Genomic DNA, 19,901 nt, shown 5'->3' on the forward strand with positions numbered 1-19,901 from the left:
GGAATCGATTCTGAACGTCAGGTTTGAGAGACACCGGTCTGGAGGCCGGAGTAGGAAGCACAGAGCTGTCCCGGTCTCTGAGGCCCCTCTCGGGCCTCTCCCTGCTCAGTCCCTCGCCGGCCCAGGACTGTGTCTATGCCTGGAGATGGGCCTCCAGTCAGGCGCCTGGCACTTAGCTGTCTTTCCTCAGCAGTAACGTAGATCTGGTATCATCCAATACCATATTCATTTACTTTTTGTTTGTTTCTCCCCCTGAACAATAAACTTCATAAGGGTTGTTTTCACTGCTGTATCTCTAGTCTTTAGGATGGAGATGGCATAAGGAATGTATGTTTAATTAGTGACTTGGCAATCCTGAATAGGGAATCTGTTTCTGTGTCTAAACTTGGGCAAATAGCTCATCCTTGCTCAGGTGGAAAGTGGGACTAGAGTCCCCTCACAAAGTTTTGAGGAGAGGTCTCTTGGTCCATGATGGGCCTTTAATAACTGTAATGGAATTGTACTCCTCTGCTGGGTATCTGCAATGCTAAGCAATGATATTATACTAAGGCAGTAGTGGCTAGCCTTCAACACAAGAGCCCACTGACATCTTGAAGTTTGAAGTGTCAGCTTTTGCAAAACAAACTAGTTTCTTCCTTGAACTAAGGACCTCAGAGCAAGCTATGGTCTGGTAGCATTTACCTGGCTGTCTTTGCCTCCCTAGATGAGGAACTGTCTACGTGCTGGGGAACAGGTATGTTGTGTCTTGGAGTTACTGATCAATTAAAGCTCCGGTAACAGAGAAGTTCCCTTTTCCCTCTTAAGATCGCAGACTATTGCACCCAGGTGGTGATAACTAAGCTGTGGAAATTAACCACACCTTGGCTGTGGTGATTAAGTGGCAGCAATTATAATTGGCCACTAATTCAAACTCCATTGGTCAAGGCTGCAGTGATTCAGCTTCTGAAATACAGACTGCCAGCTGCATTAGTGATTAATTAATAGCCCAAGGTATTCTCAGGCATGGGGCCCTGGAATGTTAGCCTTACATAAGGGTCATTTCTAGGACCTTGGCAGCCAGGCTGCTGGACTTGGAACTGAGGTTCTGATTAAGGCAAGTGGGGGCGGTGGGGAAAGGGGCAAGAGTCCTGGGCTACCTCGGACACTGGAGTCCTCTGGTCTTGGCTTCACCACCAGCTTGCCAGGTGGCCCACTCACTCCTCAGGGGCCCACCTCTCGTGTCCTGGAGCTCAGGCCACAAGCCCAGGCAGGGCTCCTGATTCTTCTTGTTGCCCCAGCCCTGACACCCAATCCACCAGCTAATGCTGTCGGCCGCAACTCCAAAATATATCCTCAGTTGACCCCTGGGACCCATCTCCACTGCCATCACCTGCCACTGCCATTGTGACCCTTCTTCAACTACCAGCTACCTCACTGGTTTCTTATTTTTCATTTCTGCCCCGCACTGTCTGCCACAAAGCAGCCACAGGGGTAAAGTCACAAGTCTGACTGTGTTCTCCCCCCCAGCTTAGAAACTCTCCAGTGGCTCCCCAACGCACTCACTGGTCTGTAAGACTGGGTGTTAGCTGGTCCCATCCTGCCATCCTCTGCCACTTCACTTGCTACTGATCCTTGCTTCATGCACCAGCGTTTGGCCTGCCAAAAAGCGAAGCTCCTTCCTGCCCCAGGGCTTTTGCGCTTGCTGTTCTAACTGGAAAGCTCCTCCCCCAGAGCTCTGCCTGGCTGGTTCCTTCTCATCAGGCAGTCTTAAATATTAGCCTGAGAGAAGCCATCAACCTCTAAAGTCAGCAGCCCATCCTGTCACTCTGTCCCCATTGCCCCGGTCCTACCACTGTGGTATCTGTGGGTAGATTTGTCTGGCTCTTCCCACCAGAATGTCAGTCCCACAAGGCAAAAACATTTGTTTCGCTCCTCGTGTCTCCCAGTCCCCAGGACAACACTTGGCAATTAGTAATTCATGTCAGCTCACTAACTAACTGAAGCTCCCCTTCTGCCACCTGGGTTCTCTGACGTGCCCACCCTCCCCACTACAAGCAGCACAGAAGACCTTTTCCTGATGCCCACCTCCCGTGGAGGCTCACTCTCTGGTCCAGTACCCTCTGAGTCCTGCTTCCCCAAGGGGATGGGAGAGAATGAGTTTACTGGGTAAGGCCTCTCTCCTCTCTCGGTGGGGTCATCTTTTACTTAAACGACAAAGTTTTGGCAACATCTGGAATACTCTCTCTTGGATCTGCTCCTCAATGTCACCTCCTCGGAAAAGTCCTCCTTGACCCCATCCACTGCTTTCTAGTCGCTTACCATGCAGTATTTTCTTATCGCCATTCAAAACTTGGTTTTTAAATTTGCCCACCTGTTTATTGCATCTTCCCCTCTAAAATATAAGCTCCAAAGTCACTGTGCCTCCATAGCATTGAGGCGGATGTGTAATTATCTGTGTCTGAGTGAAGCATGGGGCACCTGCAGGAATGAACAAATGGATTTCTGCTGGGAGAGGTCCTAACAGGGGAGGAGGGTCACGCTGGATGAGATCAGTGTCCCCCACTGCGGACATGCCCTATGACTAATAATCATATGAACGCTGGAAGCTTGCTTATCCACCGCTTCCTGTGAACCAACCTGTTGGGTGCACCCTCCACGTGTGTGGATTTACTGACTCCTCACCACCGCCCGAGGAGGCGTGTGCTGTAGTATCTTGCTTTAATCAAAGAGGACACGGAGGCACAGCGCACTTCGGTGCTCTGGTGCTCTGGGCTGAAGCACTGGTGAGCAGAGAGGTGGGCGGTCGGCTGCAGAGGCTGTGCCCTCGGCCCCGCCCAGGGCGTGGGAATCTCAGCTGCGGGACTGAACAGTCTGCCACACTCCCAAGCCTGCCCATTGCTTTTGGCTTCCACTCCTTCCTTGGGCCCTCCCCCTGAATCTCTGTCCTGGAACAGAGTCAAGTCAGGCCTCGACCTTCCCCAGCCTGCCCAGCAGTGGGCAGCAGGCCCACAGAATCCCCCCGCTGCTCCTGAGGGCTGCTGAGAACCCAGTTGAGCGTCCGAGCCTCAGCTTTTGGAAACCAGCGTAACGACCAAGGCCAGAGGAGCTGGACTCTGGGGGTCCCGGTCCAGCTCAGAGATCTAAGGGTCTGCCTCAGGGCGCCTGTTACCCTCATGGGAGGAACCTTTAAGAGTTCAAAGTCAAATAGACTTGAAAGAGCCCATTGGCCGCCTCTGTCTGCACAGCCATCTGCGATGACCTTGGGAGACAGGAGCCTGCAAGTCACTGTGCACTTGAATCCTGACGTGTGTGACGTGAGGTTACACAAGGGGAGGTCACAGGGATGCTGGTGAAAATTCATACATGCTGGCCCCACACGCAGGAGGTCTGGGGCTCAGGAACCTGGAACAAGCTCCCCGGGTGATTCTGAAGCAAGTGGTTCCTACTCTGAGAAGAAGAGCAGTGGGCGAACAGGCGGGCGCTTCCTGGTCTCAGAAGGTCTGGGCGCACTCGTGCCTGGAGGCAGGGGCATGATCAAGATGAGCCCAGCGCTACCTCTGCGGGGAAGGAAAACCATGGCCCTACTAAGGGCCAGGAGCTTACAGCTGTGATTGCTGATCCTCCCAGTGGTCCTAGGAGGCCCCTATGATGCTGCTCTCTTTTGCACAAGAGGTTAAAAAACTTTCTAAATCACACAGCTGAGAGAGCAGTGGGGCCTGGATTAGAATTCAGGGTTATCTGATGCCAACATTTCTGCTCGTTCCACTGTGGCTGTCTTTTAAAGGCAAATCTGCACTTGGGCGAGTTCGGGGGTTCCGGGACAATCCCAAATGGTCAGTGGCCAATCCTGTCTTCTGTGTGCAGGGCATATGTGGGGCGCACACACACAATGCCAGGCATAGCCCTAGGCCATGGGCCATAGACACACATAGAGGAAACACATCACCCTGTTCTTGGGAAAATCTTGGGGCGGGGAGACCCCACAGATCTCAGGTCTGTCACAGGGGGCAGGAGTGTGCCAAACTCCGGCAAATGCCAGGCAGCCCCAGTGCCCACCCCTGGTACACAACCACATACTTTGGGAGCCCTTGGAGCCCACCTGCCCCTGTGGCCTAGAAAGAGCATGGGCATACCCAAAGTCACCCAGTGTGTTCAAGACAGAGCTGTGCCACACCCACACTTCTGGGCTCCTTTCTCCACCAGCATGTCTTGACAGAGCGACTGGATTTGGTACTTCATTGGCCAGCTCTGTTCTGTGCACCGAGGGATGAGTAGCAGCCCAGGAGCTTGGCACTGAATGCCACTTACACCCCAGGCACTGTGGTAACAACCCCCACCTTCCCCACATTTCCAGATGCACCTCGCTGGGGTGGGGGGCAGTACCTCCTCCATTGCAAGGCGCTGAACCAGCCTCTGTTCTCAGCTTGGCTGCAGCTCCTGATTACAGAAGTCAGGATGGCGGGCCTGGGGTTGACCTTGTACTTTCAGGAGAGACCAGGATTCCAAACCTTTGAGAAGAGATCATGGTTGATCCCTTTCCTTTGGGGTCTGCCCTCCAATAAAAGGAACTGTGGGCAAAAATGTCAGCCTTTGTTGTCACACAGACTGGGTTTGAATTTTCAGCCAACTACCTAGCAGCTGAATGGCTTCAGGCAAGTTTCTTGATCTCTCTGAGCCTCAGTTTCTTCATCTGTGAAATGCGGACAAGACTACCTTTTCAATCCGGCCTTTGTTGCCATGAAACCGGAAGATGAGCATGATGAACCTGGCCAGCACCTGGGATGCAGCAGGTGTTCACCCCCAGAGGCTAATATTATTCTTTTATGGGACATGGTCACATTTCCTTGACCCTTTGATGCTAATGAGAAGCCAGGCTGTGAGCTGCCTGTTGTTGGGTTGGGGCACACTTCTTGGGCTGTGTTCACACCACTGTTACCCAGTCCACTGTACCACCTTCCCTTGATTCACCAACTTTCCTAATTACACATTGTTATGTGCAATATTACCATATTTATCTCCATTTTCACCATAATGGCTGGAGGGTTGGGGCTTTTAGGATGGACCCCTTTCAAGAGCAGAAGTTGAACTCAGATTGTTTCAGGTGTGAGTCCTGCCTTTTCTCCTTGTGGTTTATTTTAGGGGTCAATTAAGGGCATTAAGTGACAAGCTTACTTGAAGACCAGTGGTCACAGGAGGGGAGGGGCTGCTTCTCCACCTTCCTGGATGGCAACAAGATGAGCCACTCTGGCTCCTGCCACCTGGGGCACCCACTCTTCGTTCCAGCCTCATCAAATCCCTGTAAAGTGAGCTGATTTCTCTCCACGTGGGAGGTACACCAGCAGTTAAAAGTAAACTCTGGGTTCACTCTTTCAGAGTTCAAGCCCTGGCCCCCTCACTTTCTGGCTGTGTGGCCTTGGGCAGGTTATCTCCCTCTCTATGCCGCAGTTTCCTCTTTTGTGAACTGGGAGCAGGAAGAGCATCTACCTTCTAGGGTCACTGTGGGGCTTAATATAAAGCACTTAGCTCAGGGCCTGCACACAGTAGGCACTCAATGAGTATCAGCTATGATTAGAATTACTCTCAGAGCATCGCACAGGGCTGGGCACACACAGTGGGTGCTCAGTTCCTATGTGCTGAATGGATGAACCAGCCGGTTTTGGTTACTGATAAGATGTATGACTCTTGAGGATGTTGATGGACAGCCCAGCCACCAGGTGACAATGTGGGCATTTCACCAACACCGGAGACCAAAACCGTGAAACTTTGTGGTTCCCTGGGGTGGTAAGTTTGCAATTCAATAAAAAAGACCAGGTCAGACAGTAGAGCCAAGTTTGCAGTAAGGATTGCTGTGTCTCATGTGGTGTGTACCTCCCTGGGTTGCAGAGCCTAGAGTTGATGCTACCTTTGGACTCATGAGTACAGAAGGCAAAAATCATGATTCAGTTTAAGTTTCCTGGGCAGCGATGCAGAGTTCACCACGAGACTCACTTTGCCTTAAATGGAATTTTGAAACTGAAATATAACCCTGGGCTACTTACTTAACCTCCCTAGTTGAATTTCCTCCCCTGTCAGTGGGGGTAATATTACCTATCTTGGCAGTTGACTTGAGGATCATACACTATATGCAATAATTCACAATCTATGTGTAGGACCCAGAAGGGCAACGAGAATAATTTATGAAGATCGCCAACAACAAATAAGCCAGCCCTACTTGAGATGAACAAATTTTGTGCCCCAAATTTGACCAGTGGTTCTCAACCAGTTTTGTCCCCCCGCGGATATTTGGCAATTATGGAGACAATTTTTGGTTGTCACAATTCAGGAAGTACTATTGGTGGATAGAAGCCAGAGATGCTGCTAAACTCCCGCAGTGCTCAGGACGGCCCCACAACACAGAATTATCCTATCCAGTCCCAGATGTCAATAGGGCCAAGGTCGAGAAACCTGGTTTCAAGTTAGCAGCCCAGAATCTGTTTTATCCTCATATAAAAGACTTATTTTTTCAGTGGTGTGGGCAGAGAGCTTAGCAGGTTGTAACTGGATGGGGAGAACAGTATGATGAGCACATGAAAGAATTTCACCTGTTGCCGAGACAGCATCATTTTATGACTATGATCCCAACACTGTTGGTAAGGTCAGCCTTCCAGATAGTTCTGAGAAGTGTGCAGCCTTTCCTGTTGATTTCCTGGGCTAATTCCATGCCTGGTCATCCACCTCACAGCCAGAGAGAAATCCTGCAGCACAGACGGCCTCCTCCTCTGCTGGGTGTCCCAACCTCATCAACTTCAATAGAAGGAAGAGGGTCTGACCCTCAGGTTTGGACAGACAAGCCTGCTAGTATCTTAGCTTGTTCTTAAAGACAGACCATCCATCCTTCTAGCCATTCATTCATTCTTTCTCCTCTCCATGCATCCACCTGTGCATCCATCCATATCCACCCATTCGTCTCTCCTGCCTCCCCCGCTCCATCCATCCACCCAACATGAAATGCCCAGCATGTGGCCATCAGGGTGGTAGGTGCTGGGACACAATGGAGAACAAACCAAATAAGGGCTCTGCCCTCACAGAGCTTGCGGGGAAGCACTTGGACGACTGGCTCACTATGAAATCGACCTTTTCCTTACAAGATCCTGAACCATGTTCTTTGAACCAAAGATATTTTTTTAAAGGAGCACCTGACTTTTGCCCCTTATTTGTATTTGAAGTTACAGTTCAGAGAGGTTAAGTGACTTGATCAAGGTCATACAAGAGAGTCTGAGAGACAGGCTACGAATCCAGGTTTCCTGAATGGTGACCCCAAAAAGAGTTGTCCACATCCTGGAATCTGGAAATGTTTGGGAAATATTTGGGAAAAAGGTCTTTGCAGATAGAATTTAAGTTAAAGATCTTGAGATGAGGTTACCCTGTACAATGTCCTTAGAGGTGACACAGTGGAGAGGAAAGGGAGGAGAGGAAAGCCACGGGAGGAGGAGGCAGAGGCTGGAGTGATGTGGCCACGAGCCAAGGAACGCCAGGGGCCATCGGAAGCTCTAAGAGGAGGAGGTTCTCCCTGCAGCCTCAGAGGGACTATGGCCCTGCTGATGCCTTGTTTTCAGGCTTCTGGCTTCCAGGGCTGTGAGAGACTGTCTGCTGCTGTAAGCCACACCGTTTGTGGTAATTTGTTATGTCAATCCTCGGCAGAATCCCACACCGCAATGTACTGAGCAACCTTCACTGACTTGCTTAAGCTCTCTGAGCGCCACTTCCTCATCCACAAAATGCGGCAATAAGATCTAACTCATTAATTCCTTCAACAGGTATTTACAGAGCGTGTACGATGTGCTGGGTGCTGAGGGTGAAGGAAAGCAGGTGCGGGTTCTGCCCTCACGGTGCTTATGGGCTGGAGGGGAAGCCAGTCACCAAGCAAAGGATCATGTAAAACTATTCAGCAGCAGCCATGGCCGCGTGGCGCTGGAGGTGGGGGGAACATCCCAGCTGGGAGGCCAGAAGGCTTCCCCGGGGAAGTGGTGACAGAGCGGGGGCACTGAGGAAGGTAGAGAGTAACCGGGCAGGAGGAGCATGAAATCCCGCAGCCGGGGGAGGGGCGTGTGCAGAGCCGCCATGGGGCAGGGCCCGTCCCAGGGCCCGCCCCGCCGGGATCATGGAGCCATGTCGGAAGGGCTGCCCTTTCTCCTGAGTGCAGCAGAGTCACTGCGGGTATGGAACCCGGGGCAGCACGGTCAGATGTGCGTCTGGAAGGGTCATTCAAGTTACAGGCTGGGGAACAAACTGCTGGCAGGAAGACCAGTGAGGAGACCCCAGGAGGGGTCATCTAGGGGTGGGGTGACGGTGGCTCAGACCAGGTTGGTGGGTAGAGACAAGGAAGGGGAAAGATTCAAGAGCTTCTTCATAGGGAAAACCACAGGGCATCGTGAGCAATAAAGGAAATAACGCTAACAAGCACCACACAGTGCTTGGCACGAATGCAGTGCGTGCTGGCTCCCTAGCCACACGGGGTTCCCCTTCCTTCCTTGCACCAAAAAGACCACGGGGGTGGGGGGTGGGGAGCGACGCCGCAGCAGCACCACCTATCACTGACTTAACCGGCGAAGGTGAAACTGAGTGCCCACAATTTACAGAGCTTAGAAAATCAACTCACCATCCTTGAGTGAGAAGCTCAGAAGGTCCTGGGGAAAAAGTAACAGGAAACAGCAGTCAGTGAGTTGATATTAATCAGCCTGCTCATCACAAATATGTATTGACTCTTACTAAGTGGGAGAACAAGACAGACAAAATATCTCTGCTCTATATTCTAGTGGTGAGCCAGACAAACAAGTAAGCAAATAAATAAAAAAGTGTGTCTGAGAATTTCAGGGAGTGAAATGAAGGAAGGGGCTGTTTTAAATCTACTCACTTGACCCACCAATGGCCTGTGTCACAAGCTGCCTGCTTTAACTGCACACAGAGCAGGTTAGTGACATGCCCAAGGAGACACAGCAAAGATGCTACTTCCAAGGAGAGGCGTCACAGCTTAGCACTCAGGAGCACAGGCTCTGAAGTCAGACTGCCAAGGTTCAAATCCTGGCTCAGTCATTTCTCAGCTGTGTGACCTTGAACAGGTTACTTAGCCTCTCTATGCCTCAGTCTTCTCATCTATAAAGTGGGATGTTCATACTCCCTGCCTCACAAAGTTACTTTGAGCGTTGAGTTAATATCTGTAGAGTTACTAGCACATAAAAAGCACTACTTAAGTATTAAACTCAATCAATAGTAAACATTCAATCATGATAATTCAGTATTAGCTATGATCGTCCTATAATATTACAATGAAATATTTTATCTTTCAACTACCCACCCCCACTAGAAGTGATTTTTCAGACTGACTTTGAAAGGAAATGATTTGTCCCAGATGTACCTGAATGATCACTAACGGGTCATCCTTCAGGATGGGGTCCTTCAATAAAATCTGAGCAAACACGTCTGCTCCTTCGCCTCCCAGGCCATTGGCAAAAGCAGTCATAGTTGGCAAGATGGCTTCAGACAAATCCAGCCACTTCACCAGGCTGGCCACAAACCCTGTGCAGAAGGGGCTGAAAGACAGGCATGGCTCAGATCCCAAAGCCTCCTGGAAGGTGCATCTCACAAGGCGGCTGCAAGTTTAGATTAGACGTGCTCCTGAGTGTAAATAGCTGGCACATACCAAAAAACACGGTGACTGTGGTCCATGGAACACAGATGGCCAGAACCCTTATTTCAAGTGACTTGGAATTTCTTCTTCCCCCACAAAAACTTTCACCAACTGGGTGGATAAACCCCAGGAAAGAGTGGTGAGGAGCAGCTACTGCCCATGTGTGTTGGACTGGGGCTGACCTGGGGGCTGAGGAGTCAGAGATGAGCAAGACGTGGCCACTAATGAGAAGCTCACAGCGGGATGGAGACAGGGATGTGGCGCTGCTCCCAGCGCCAAGTTGACAGGCTAGGACATAGGAGTCCAGGGAGGGAGCGCCCAGTCCACCTGAGAAGGCAAGGGGCAGTGGAGCAATTTGCTGCTGTTGGAAATCACCATAGACATGCCTTTTGGAAACAAGTCAGCCACTGCAGAAGCGGCTTAAGTGCAGAGGAAGAGGAGTTTGTCCTCCCACCATACCCACTGCCACCATTTGCACTGAGCCCCCAGGAGTCCCTCGGAGGGGGATGGATGGGGCATTCTGGGAAGATGGAACCCCATGAGCTGCAGGAACCACATGGCATTTCAGGGGCTGCGGCGGAGTCCACATCAGGCTTTGGTTCAAAGCGACCACTCATGGCTGTGAAAACGGTGAGTTGGATCAGGGGTAGGCAGGGCATGTGGAGTCAGGGGAGGCAATCAGGAGGTGATTATACCAGTTCAGAGAAAAGGCTGAGACCTAGAAGGTAGGTCTGTCTCCAAACCACGTCCCAGCCTGCTTCAGCGGCACCGCCCTGGGGCTCTGCACACTGGATTCTGCACCCTGGGTTCTGACCAGGTCAGGGTGGAATCAGGCCTCCTCCCAGGAACAAGCAGAGCTCCCTGGTGGTGGTGTCAGCCTCAGAGGCTACCCCCTTGCACCACCCTGCCCAGCCCCCATGGATCCCAGACAGCCCACCCCTCCCATTTCCTAGAGTTGCTGCAGTGGAAGTCCAAGAGGAGAGGTCACTGCAGGCTGAGGCCCTGACGGGAGCAGCGAAAAGCTCAGGCTAAAATCCTGGCCCACCACTACTGTGGTTCAGGTCCCCAGGAAGCAGCTCTGAAATGAGATTATTAGGGATCTTTGGGATCAATGCCCATGGGAGGTGAGCAGGACGCAGCACTGGCTGGGGGAGCCGTTAAGCTGCCATGCAGTCTCAACAGAAGCCTCAGCCCATCCCACAGGGAGCTCTGAAGGTGGGCTGACCCTTTGGAGCTGCCCCCAGTGGGGCGAGAGGGCTGGCGCTTACACCCCACATCAGGTGATCACTGGATGCGGGCGGCCCGGGAGGGGGCAGAACCTTGGCAAGACGGCTCTCTGCAGCCAGGGCAGGCCCGGGCCACTGACAGCCTCTCAGCAGCTGGGGGAAAAGGCCTTCATTCGTGAATAGATGTCTGAGTGGTGCAGCACCTTGTGGAAGTAAACTGAGCTTTCTGTGCCTGTTTCCTTACCTGCAAATGGGTTTAAGGGACCAACTTCATTAAGTTGTTTGAGGATGAAATAAAGCACCCAGAGCAGGGCTTGACAAGCAGGAGATGCTCAACTAATGTCAGCAAGCATCACTATTCTTATTTATAAGGTGACCAAGGGAGGCAGGAGGGAATAGGGCTCAGAGTCAGCTCTGAAGTCTGACCCCCTGTGGGAATCCTGGCTCTCTCAGTGACTCTTACTTCACTTCTCTTAGCTTCAATTTCCTCTGCTATAAAATGCAGATGATAACAGGATGTGCTTGTTAGATTGGATGGGAAGATTAAATGACATGGTAATGGTGCCTGGCATCTGATAACCCTCAATAAATGTTAGCTACTGCTATTGCAATTATCATAATTTACTCCACTGCAATTTACTGGGGTTGCCTGAGGCGGTATGTGGGTGTGTGTGGAGGCAGCGGATGACTAAGTGAATTGACCACTACTTAGGGGTAAATTTCTATGCTGAGGGCAGCAGGATGGTCTAGCCCTGTGTCCATGAAGAAAGTCTTGGATGTAGAGAAGCATCTCATACTAAGAGTGGGAAGATAAAGAGCACAAACTATGGTTCAAATTCCAGTTCTGCCACTAGCTGTGTGATCTTGGACAAGTTACTTAACCTCTCTGTGCCAGTTTCTTGATATGTAAAATAGTGGCAATAAGGATGAAACCCATGTTAACATTTGCCACTTGCTTTGAAAACAATACCTGCCACTGAATGTGCATTTCTTTAAAAGAACAAATGAATTAATAAACACATACGTAAAATGTGTTTATTATGCCAGTACAGCAATCTATTAAATAGCTAATGGTATTTTAGATTGGCAGGGCTTTAGTAATTGCTTCTAATGTTGAAATACATGAAAATCAATGGTAACCATGAAAACCCAAGACAATCACAGAGCAATGCTCCATCATTTTGGGAAAAAATAAAGGCACCTGCCACTTTTTTCAGTAATCTAAGATTACTAATCTAAAGATTATTAAAGCCAACAGCACAGGCTGGGCTATAAACAAACTGACTGACTTCTCACCATAATCCTATGAGGAGGAGGTACTATTTCTACCCCCTTTATAGAAATAAGGAAACCCAGACCTGGAAAAGTTCAGTGACAACTCAATCCTGTATCTTTCCAACTCCAGGAGCCTTGCTCAGTGCCTGCAGAGACCACCCCTCTCCAGTGGTGGCCATCCTGGGCACTCACCAAGTGCCAGGCACCAGCTAAGCACGTGCATTAACCATCCCAGCTTCAGCCTTACTGCAGCTTGCAGGAGGGCACCTGGACTGCTGAGGCTAACTGCCTTACCAGGGTCTCAACCTGGGAGGGGGCGGAGCCTCACCTGGAATCCAGGCTTCTGGAGTCCAAAGCTCCTCCTGCTCACCAGGGGCCAGCAAACTCCCCAAGTGGAGCAAACCCGGCCTGCAGCCTGTGTTTGTAAATGAAGTTTTATTGGAACACAGCCACCCCCTTCCTTTACATATGGTCTCTGGCTGCTTTTAGACTTCAGTAGCAAAGCATCACTGGGACAGAGACTACAATGGCCCAGAAAGCCCAGAATGCCTGGCCCTTAACAGAAAAGTTTGCTAAGTCCTGATCTATTCCATTAATTTCTACATGTTTAATACATAGAGCTAACCGTAGGGAACAGCATCTGTGATGTTTACAGCATGGATAAGAAATACATCTTTTAAAGTTTTGCTTTTATGTCCCATGTGGGCAAAAACTGCCACAAAGTGTTTTCTAAAGATAACTAAAACCAACAGCATAGCTGGGCCTTAAATGATCAAAATTGTGTTTAGAATGTGCTTTGAGCCTAAGGAAATGGAGATTAACCACACAGAGAGAGTTGACATTCTAAATCAAAGACTTTCAGAAGGAAATGCCCACAGCAAATGCTTCTGCCTGGCAAGATCCAGGTGAGTCTAGAACAACACTTGGGTTGGGAGGGGTGGGACGGCAATACCTCATCTCTCCATGAGCCCTCCCGTGTGCTGCCCCGCAGCTCAGTCCAGGTTTGTAAGTATTTATGTGAACCAAGGACACAAAGCTCTTTGCCTATGTATTGGCTTCCCAGATACAGCACAAGTATGGGCCAGAGCAGGGTGAGTTAGACCCTTGTAGGAACTGGGACCGTGGCTTGCTGGGAACAGAAAATCCAATGAGATAGAGTCTAACCTCCAGATGGAGTGTGTGGTTTCATTACTAATAATGAGAACAACCAACATTTGTGTGGAGTAGCTCTGTGCCAGGCTCAGCGGGGGCCATCGCATTCCCTCCCCAGGACCACCCTCTGATGGATGCTATTCCTCCACAGCAGTAATTATCCAGCCCCTTCTCTCTGGACTAGCTGAAACCTCCCCTCCCATGATGGAGGTTGAAAATGGCAGTACCTTTATTTTTTTCCTAGCCTCCCTTATAGGTGAGGGTAGGGCATGTGATTGGATCTAGCCAATGACACAAAAGGGAAGCCTTTTCAGGGTATTTCAGGAGAGATTTCCTCTCTGATGAGAGACTTGAAGAGAATCCCTGTCCGACTCTTTCCTGCCTTGGGTCTTACTATGTGAGGGGGTGATGTATGGTGCTGTAGCAGTCAGGAGGGAAAGTCTAAGAAAACTGTAGAGAAGTCAACCTAAAGGCTTCCAATAATCTCCTATTGTTTCAATCTTGCTTAGTACAGTGTCCTGTTATTTCCAGCCCAAAATGGTAGGGGTAAGTTCCAGTATTACCTCCATTTTACAGGAAACTAGGGCAAATAAAATAAGTCACAGAATTTACAAAAGCAACCACTACCATTTATTGAGTATTGAATATGTGCTAGCCTCTGTGCTATGTGTTTCACCTACATTATCTCATTTAATTCTTATAATCACAGTCTTGCAGGGTGGGTATCATTAGCCCCATTCTACAGATGAAGAGCCTGTTGCTTAGGGAGGCCTAAGGTAACATGTAACTGGAAAGTGGCAGAAGTGGGATCTGAACCCAGATTTTGAACCAGTCCAAAGTGGTGGAATGTCTCCTGTGCTAATAAAGCCAGCATTTATCTACCCCTTCTTTTCACAAACCTTTCCCAGGTGTCTTTGCTACACCAAGCTGCGGCAAGACACTGGAGATTCAGAGCTGCACAAGGCAGCTCCGGCCCTCCAGAAGCTCACGCCGGAAGGCTGGTGGGTGTGGGGAGAACCTCACTGCAGTGTGGTGGTTGCAATAATAGGTCATTGGGCAAACGGTGGAGAGACACCCTGGTCTGGGTGCCAGGGAGGGTCATGGACAGCATCCTGGAGGTGCCCCTCAATAGGGATGAATATGCTCAAGTGTTCAGTGCAGTGGGAGAGACAAAGATAAAAAACAAAACAAACCCCCAGCTAAGGCCCAAGGCGTGGGGAAGTTTACTCATGCAGGATCGAGATGGGGGGTTTCAAACAATTCAGATGCAAAATCTTCTTGTCCTCTCCTGTACCCCAGCCTGTCACTCCCTGTCTCAGTAACAATATCTCTGTCCTCCTAGGCCCTTCTCCCACTTGGACCTTTTGGCCATAGTTAGTTCCTCCCTCTTCCCCACCTATAACATCCAACCTGTCCCCAAGTCACCTGTGTCCCCTTCACCTCTTGGTCACTTTCCTGGTTTTCCCAGACAACTCCATCAGCCTCCTAACTGGTCTCCTTCTGCCTCTAAACTCTCCCCCCAACCCCTGGAATCCTTGAAGACTGAAGCCCCAGCTCTTAACAACTCTTCTGTTCCGACTCCTAATGTACGATTTAAACACACGCATGCTGGATACCGGCCACGGCACACAGCACTGAGGTCATTACGCCGTCATTCTTTTGCTCCCATAACATCTGGCTTATATTCATCATGGCGCTGACCCCGTCTGTCCAGTATCATGGTCAGTCACTTGGGCACTTCCCCTCAACTGTAAGCAGTTGGAGGACAGGAGCCAAACCTTGCTTGTTTCTTCCACAGGGCCTTGCACTACACCCAGCACATAGTAGGTGCTCCACAAATGTGTGTTGTGTGAATGAATAGATATCTGATCCTTCTATTAAGCTGTGTCCTACTTGAGGGCAGAGGATCACATCTGTCTTGTTCATCTTATTTGTGTGTACCTTCCATGTACTTCAGATTGTGCCTGGCACACAGTAGGTGCTCAGAAAATGCTTGGTGAAGGCATAAATGTATGAGTACCGAATGAGGGATGTCTCATTCCCTTTCAGGTTGTGAGCTCCTCAAAGGCAGGGGCAACGACTTTTTCCTCTTCGTAGTGTCTGGTAGTGCCTGGTAGGCTGCAAGGCTGTCAATAATTGTCTCCCTGAAGAAACATGACCTTCCCTCTGTAAGACTAAAGCGCTTACCTTTGCTCAGGTTCTGGAAATAGCTGGGACAGGGAGATGCCACAGAGGGCGGCGTAGGCAAAGCGGTTGGCTTCAGCCAGTTCTCGGCCTGTAGGCAGATGTGGCTCCCCCTCCACGCCTGGCTCGGCTGCCTGAGGCAGCCTCTGGCTTGATCTGTCCCATGTGGTCATATCCGGCCCTGCAAGAAAAAATCCCGGTCAGTGTGAAGTGCATTCAAGGGTAGGTGAAAGTTAGTTAAATGGGACATAATAACTACTGATTATTTTAAAAAGTTTGATAAGTTAGCTTTCATTAAAATTAAGAACTTCTATTCATCACCTTTAAGATAGTGAAAACATGCACCACAGACTAGGGGAGATATTTTCAGTATGCATATCAACAAAGGATTTGTATCCTTACTATATAAACAACATAGTATATATATTAAGAAAAGGAAATGAGGCAAATTAAAAAATGACAAAAGATTTGAATAGGTACTTCATAAAGATATCCAACAGCCAATAAGCACATGAAAAGGTGTTCAACGTCATTAGTCATCAGAGAAATAGAAATTAAAACCCCAATTACACACCGATAAGAATGGCTAAAATCAAAACACAGACAATACCAAGTGTTGATGAGGACTCCAGATACTACTGGAGGAAGTATAAATTAGTCAACAGACAAATGGAAATTGAAACTCCAATGAGATACTACCATTCACCTATCAAAATGGTTAAAACTAAAAAGACTGACAATACCACACTGAAAGCAAATAAGGACTGTCATACACTGCTGGTGGGAGTGTCAATTGGCACAACCATTTAGAAAATGGTTTGACATTATCCATTAAAGCTAAATATATGTTTTCCCTAGAATTCCATTCCACAGAAATGAGGGCTTGTGTCCACCAAAAGACATGTACATGAGTTCATAGAAGCTTCATTTGTAATAGTTCCAGAATGGAAACAACCCACATGTTCACCCACAGCAGAGTCAATAAACTAAGCCATAGCCATACCATGGACTATTACAAAGCAACGAAAAAGAATGAAGTCTAGCTAACCACAACAACATGAGTGATTTTCACTAACAAAACAATAAACAGACGGCCATTCACAAGAGAGCACATATTGTAGGACTGTGTTCACCTCAACCTGAAGAACAGGTCAAACCAATCTAAGGTGATAAAGTGAGAGGAGAGGCTGCCCATGGGAGGGAGTGAGTATTGGCTCAGAAGGGGCCCAGGGAGCCTTCTGGGTGATGCTAATGTTCTCTCTTGACTCAGTGGTGATTACATGGGTGTAAATACATTTAAAAATTCACTGAGATGTATACTTAAGGTTTGTACACTCCAGTTGTGTTATACTTCAAAGAAAGGAAGAAAATAAGAAAGGGAGGGAAAGAGGTCTTTCTTCCTTCCCAGGGACAGAAGGGAAAGAGGGGAGGGCAAAATATGGGGAGGGGCAAGCCAAGCTACGTCATGCATTCAAGGGACAGGAAGGGCCCTGGGAGCAGGTGCTGGGAAGGGTACCAGCCTTGTCCACAGGCTCAGGGTGTGAATCCACACACTGACACCTAAAAGATAGGGACCTTGGGTAACCCAATCTCTCTGCACTTAGATTTTGTTACCTAACGGTATCTGGTATCTGCCTGGAAGACCTCTAACTATGGGGGAGAGGGGATGTGCTTAGTGCACAAAAACTCAGCTCAAGTCAAATTCATTCATTTGTTCAACAAAATACACTCTCGATGCTCTATAATCCATTCTCTACGCAGAAGCCAAAGTGGCCTTGCTGTCATATACAGCAATCACCCACTCACCTGCTTAGAAGCTTCCATTGCCAAGGACAACTACTAAAATCCCCTTATGATGGCCTACAAAGTCCTGCATGATCTGGCCCCTCCCTGCCTCAAACTTCACCTCATGTCCCCACACCTGCCTTGCTCACTGCACTAAGGATGCACAAGCTGTCTTTCTGCTTGTAAAACTATAAAGCTGGTCCCACCTCTGGGCCTTTGCACCTGCCATTCCCTGTGCCTGGGACACTCTTCCCCTGACATCATTCTGGCCTCAGCCTGAATGTCACCTCCTCTGAGCAGCCTTCCCTGACCTGCAGGCAAAAGTACTTCTGCCCCTCTATCCCAGCACCCTGTTCGATTTTTACAATACTTATTCCTATCTTAAATGATATATTTTGAAGTTATTTGCTTACAAATAATACACATAGAATGTAAGCTTCCTAAGGCAGGCCATTGGTTGTTTTTTATTGCTGGACTCCTAGCTTTCTGAGCAGGCCCTGGGATAACATAGGCATTCAATAACTACTTGGCTGGTTGAATGAGGAAGGGTGTATGATGTGTGGTGCCCTGTTCTGGATCTTGGGACAGATAAGGGGACAAAACCAACAAATTCCCTGCTCTCCGGGAGCTGACATTGTGGTGGGAGACAGGCAATCAATACATAATGATGACAACAATTTAAGCAACATACCCAAGATCACATGCCTATAAGTGCTGGAACCAAGCTTCACACGCAGGTGGTCTGGTTGTAGGATCTATGCCCTTAACAATGTGTTCCGGAAGTGATCATTGGGGAAGAACAATGAGGGTGAAGGGTATGAAGTGATGGGGTAGGGGTGGGAGACAACAGTGTGCAGATGAAAGGTGCCATTCCTGAAGGAAGTAAGGGGACAGCCCTGAGAAGGATGGGAGAGGGTGTCCCATAGAGAACCCATGTGGTAGTGATAGACAAGTACACAGATGATAACCAACCAGCAGGACAGATGGTGTGACAGGGGCAACCCAGATAGAGTGGGAAGAGGGTGTTTTGGGCAGAGGGAATGGCACATGTCGAGGACAGAGGTGGAAGAGAGAAGATACTTTTAAGAACCAAAGAGCTGCTCAGTGTAGCCAGGGTTTGGACAGTGGTGGGCACGGAAGGGCGGGAGGGAAGAAATGAGGTTGGAGGGGAAGCTGCCAGGGCCACACCATGCAGGACCCGGGCTCCTCCAGCTATGGAGTCAGGCTGACTTGTAAGGGTGGTGGCCATGCAGGGAGCTGAATGAGGTACATGGGGCCTCTCAGAACTATTTTTGCAACTGCTTGTGAGTCTGTAATTATTCTAAAAAGTTAAAAATTAAAAAAAGCAGTGGGATGGATGTCTCTATAGAATTTTAAAGACCTTTTCATAAGGTCTAAGTAAATTAAAAATAAATGTTCACCTCACCCAAAATTAACAAGGTAGTTAATTTAATAAACATCTATTGGCACCTACATGCTGGGGACACAGTGGGGACAAAGACAGGCAACGATCCTGGATCATGGAGGTATATTCCAGTGGGGGAGACGGACACATGTAAGCTTAAAATATTTAAAATGAGAGGATTTTAAATAATGAGGAGGGTGCTGAAGAAAAAGAAACCCTAAATAATACGTACCCAGATTTCAGAAAACAACCGTGGGCCTTCTCTTTTCTCTTAAGTCTGAAAACAGGCTGTTCAGCTTCTTTGGAGAAATATGCAAATTGTCCCGAGGAAATAAACCAGAAAAACCAGCCTGTGGGTCCATAGGGCGTGGGTCTGGAGGAGGCCTGCGGGAGAGAGAGAGAGAGAGAGGGACCTGGTTAGCGGGCAGCCTGAGGGGTGCCCTGTGACTGCTGCCCCTCCTCTGGCCTCTCGGGTTCCTCGCCCTGGGCCACCTTTCTCAGCAGGTGGCATGCAGCCACCCTCACTGATGAGGGCCCTGGCACTGTGCATGGATTGTCTCGTTTAATATCCCATTTCTAACTCCTCATCCCCTCAGCTCTGGTTACTGTGACAGCTCCTTGGGTAGCCTGGCAGTGGATGGCAGGCCCCTGATCGCCGAATCTGTATCCCGGGGCCCAACCACTTACCAGCCATAGTGTGAGTGTGCTCACAGAATGCCTGTTACATGAATGAGTGAATAAATAGCTTTCAGGCTTAAGCAAGAGCTAGATTTTCCTGGTTACTCTCTCCCTAAAGGCACTCCGATTCCTACATTTCTGATGGAGGGAGCATCAGGTGAGGAAAGGAGATAGAACAAGGGCCAAGCATTTGGAATTACCCAGTGATGTCTCAGGCCCCTAAATCCAGGGTCTCCCACAACTTCAAGTAATCTGAGCTTCATCCTAATGGCCTTTTCCATGCCATGGAACTAGAGTATTCTTTTCTGCCACTTTAACCTTCAGTAGGGTATTTAATAAATGATCACTGATAATGCCCTTCTCCTGAATATCAACTTCCTATGGGGCAGGAGATTGTGTCTGTACCATGCCTGCATCTGTAAACCATCTGGTAAAAACCAGCAGAGAAGACAAAATAGCTGGAAGAATATCCTCCCAAATTCTCTCTGAAAAGTGAGATACCAGAGACTTGCCCCAGTGTCTGCCATAAACATGTATTGCTTTTGAACTC

At 49.1% G+C, this 19,901-nt stretch overlaps 1 protein-coding gene across 7 annotated transcripts in view; it reads right to left on the reverse strand.

Moving 5' to 3' along the window:
• TMCO4 (transmembrane and coiled-coil domains 4) overlaps nt 1-19,901 on the reverse strand; it is a 101,329-nt gene that overhangs the window by 73,301 nt on the left and 8,127 nt on the right. For all 7 annotated transcript variants that reach the window (XM_073233316.1, XM_073233314.1, XM_073233317.1 and 4 more), the window contains 4 exons: nt 18,906-19,057; nt 15,487-15,664; nt 9,374-9,548; nt 8,618-8,645 (listed from right to left, as the gene is read on the reverse strand). In XM_073233316.1, coding sequence (XP_073089417.1) covers nt 8,618-8,645; nt 9,374-9,548; nt 15,487-15,656 — 373 coding nt within the window. In that variant the 5' untranslated portion in view covers nt 15,657-15,664; nt 18,906-19,057. The remainder of the gene's footprint in view (nt 1-8,617; nt 8,646-9,373; nt 9,549-15,486; nt 15,665-18,905; nt 19,058-19,901) is intronic.

This window comes from Manis javanica, chromosome 4 (assembly GCF_040802235.1).
Source record: "Manis javanica isolate MJ-LG chromosome 4, MJ_LKY, whole genome shotgun sequence".
NCBI lineage: Eukaryota > Metazoa > Chordata > Mammalia > Pholidota > Manidae > Manis > Manis javanica.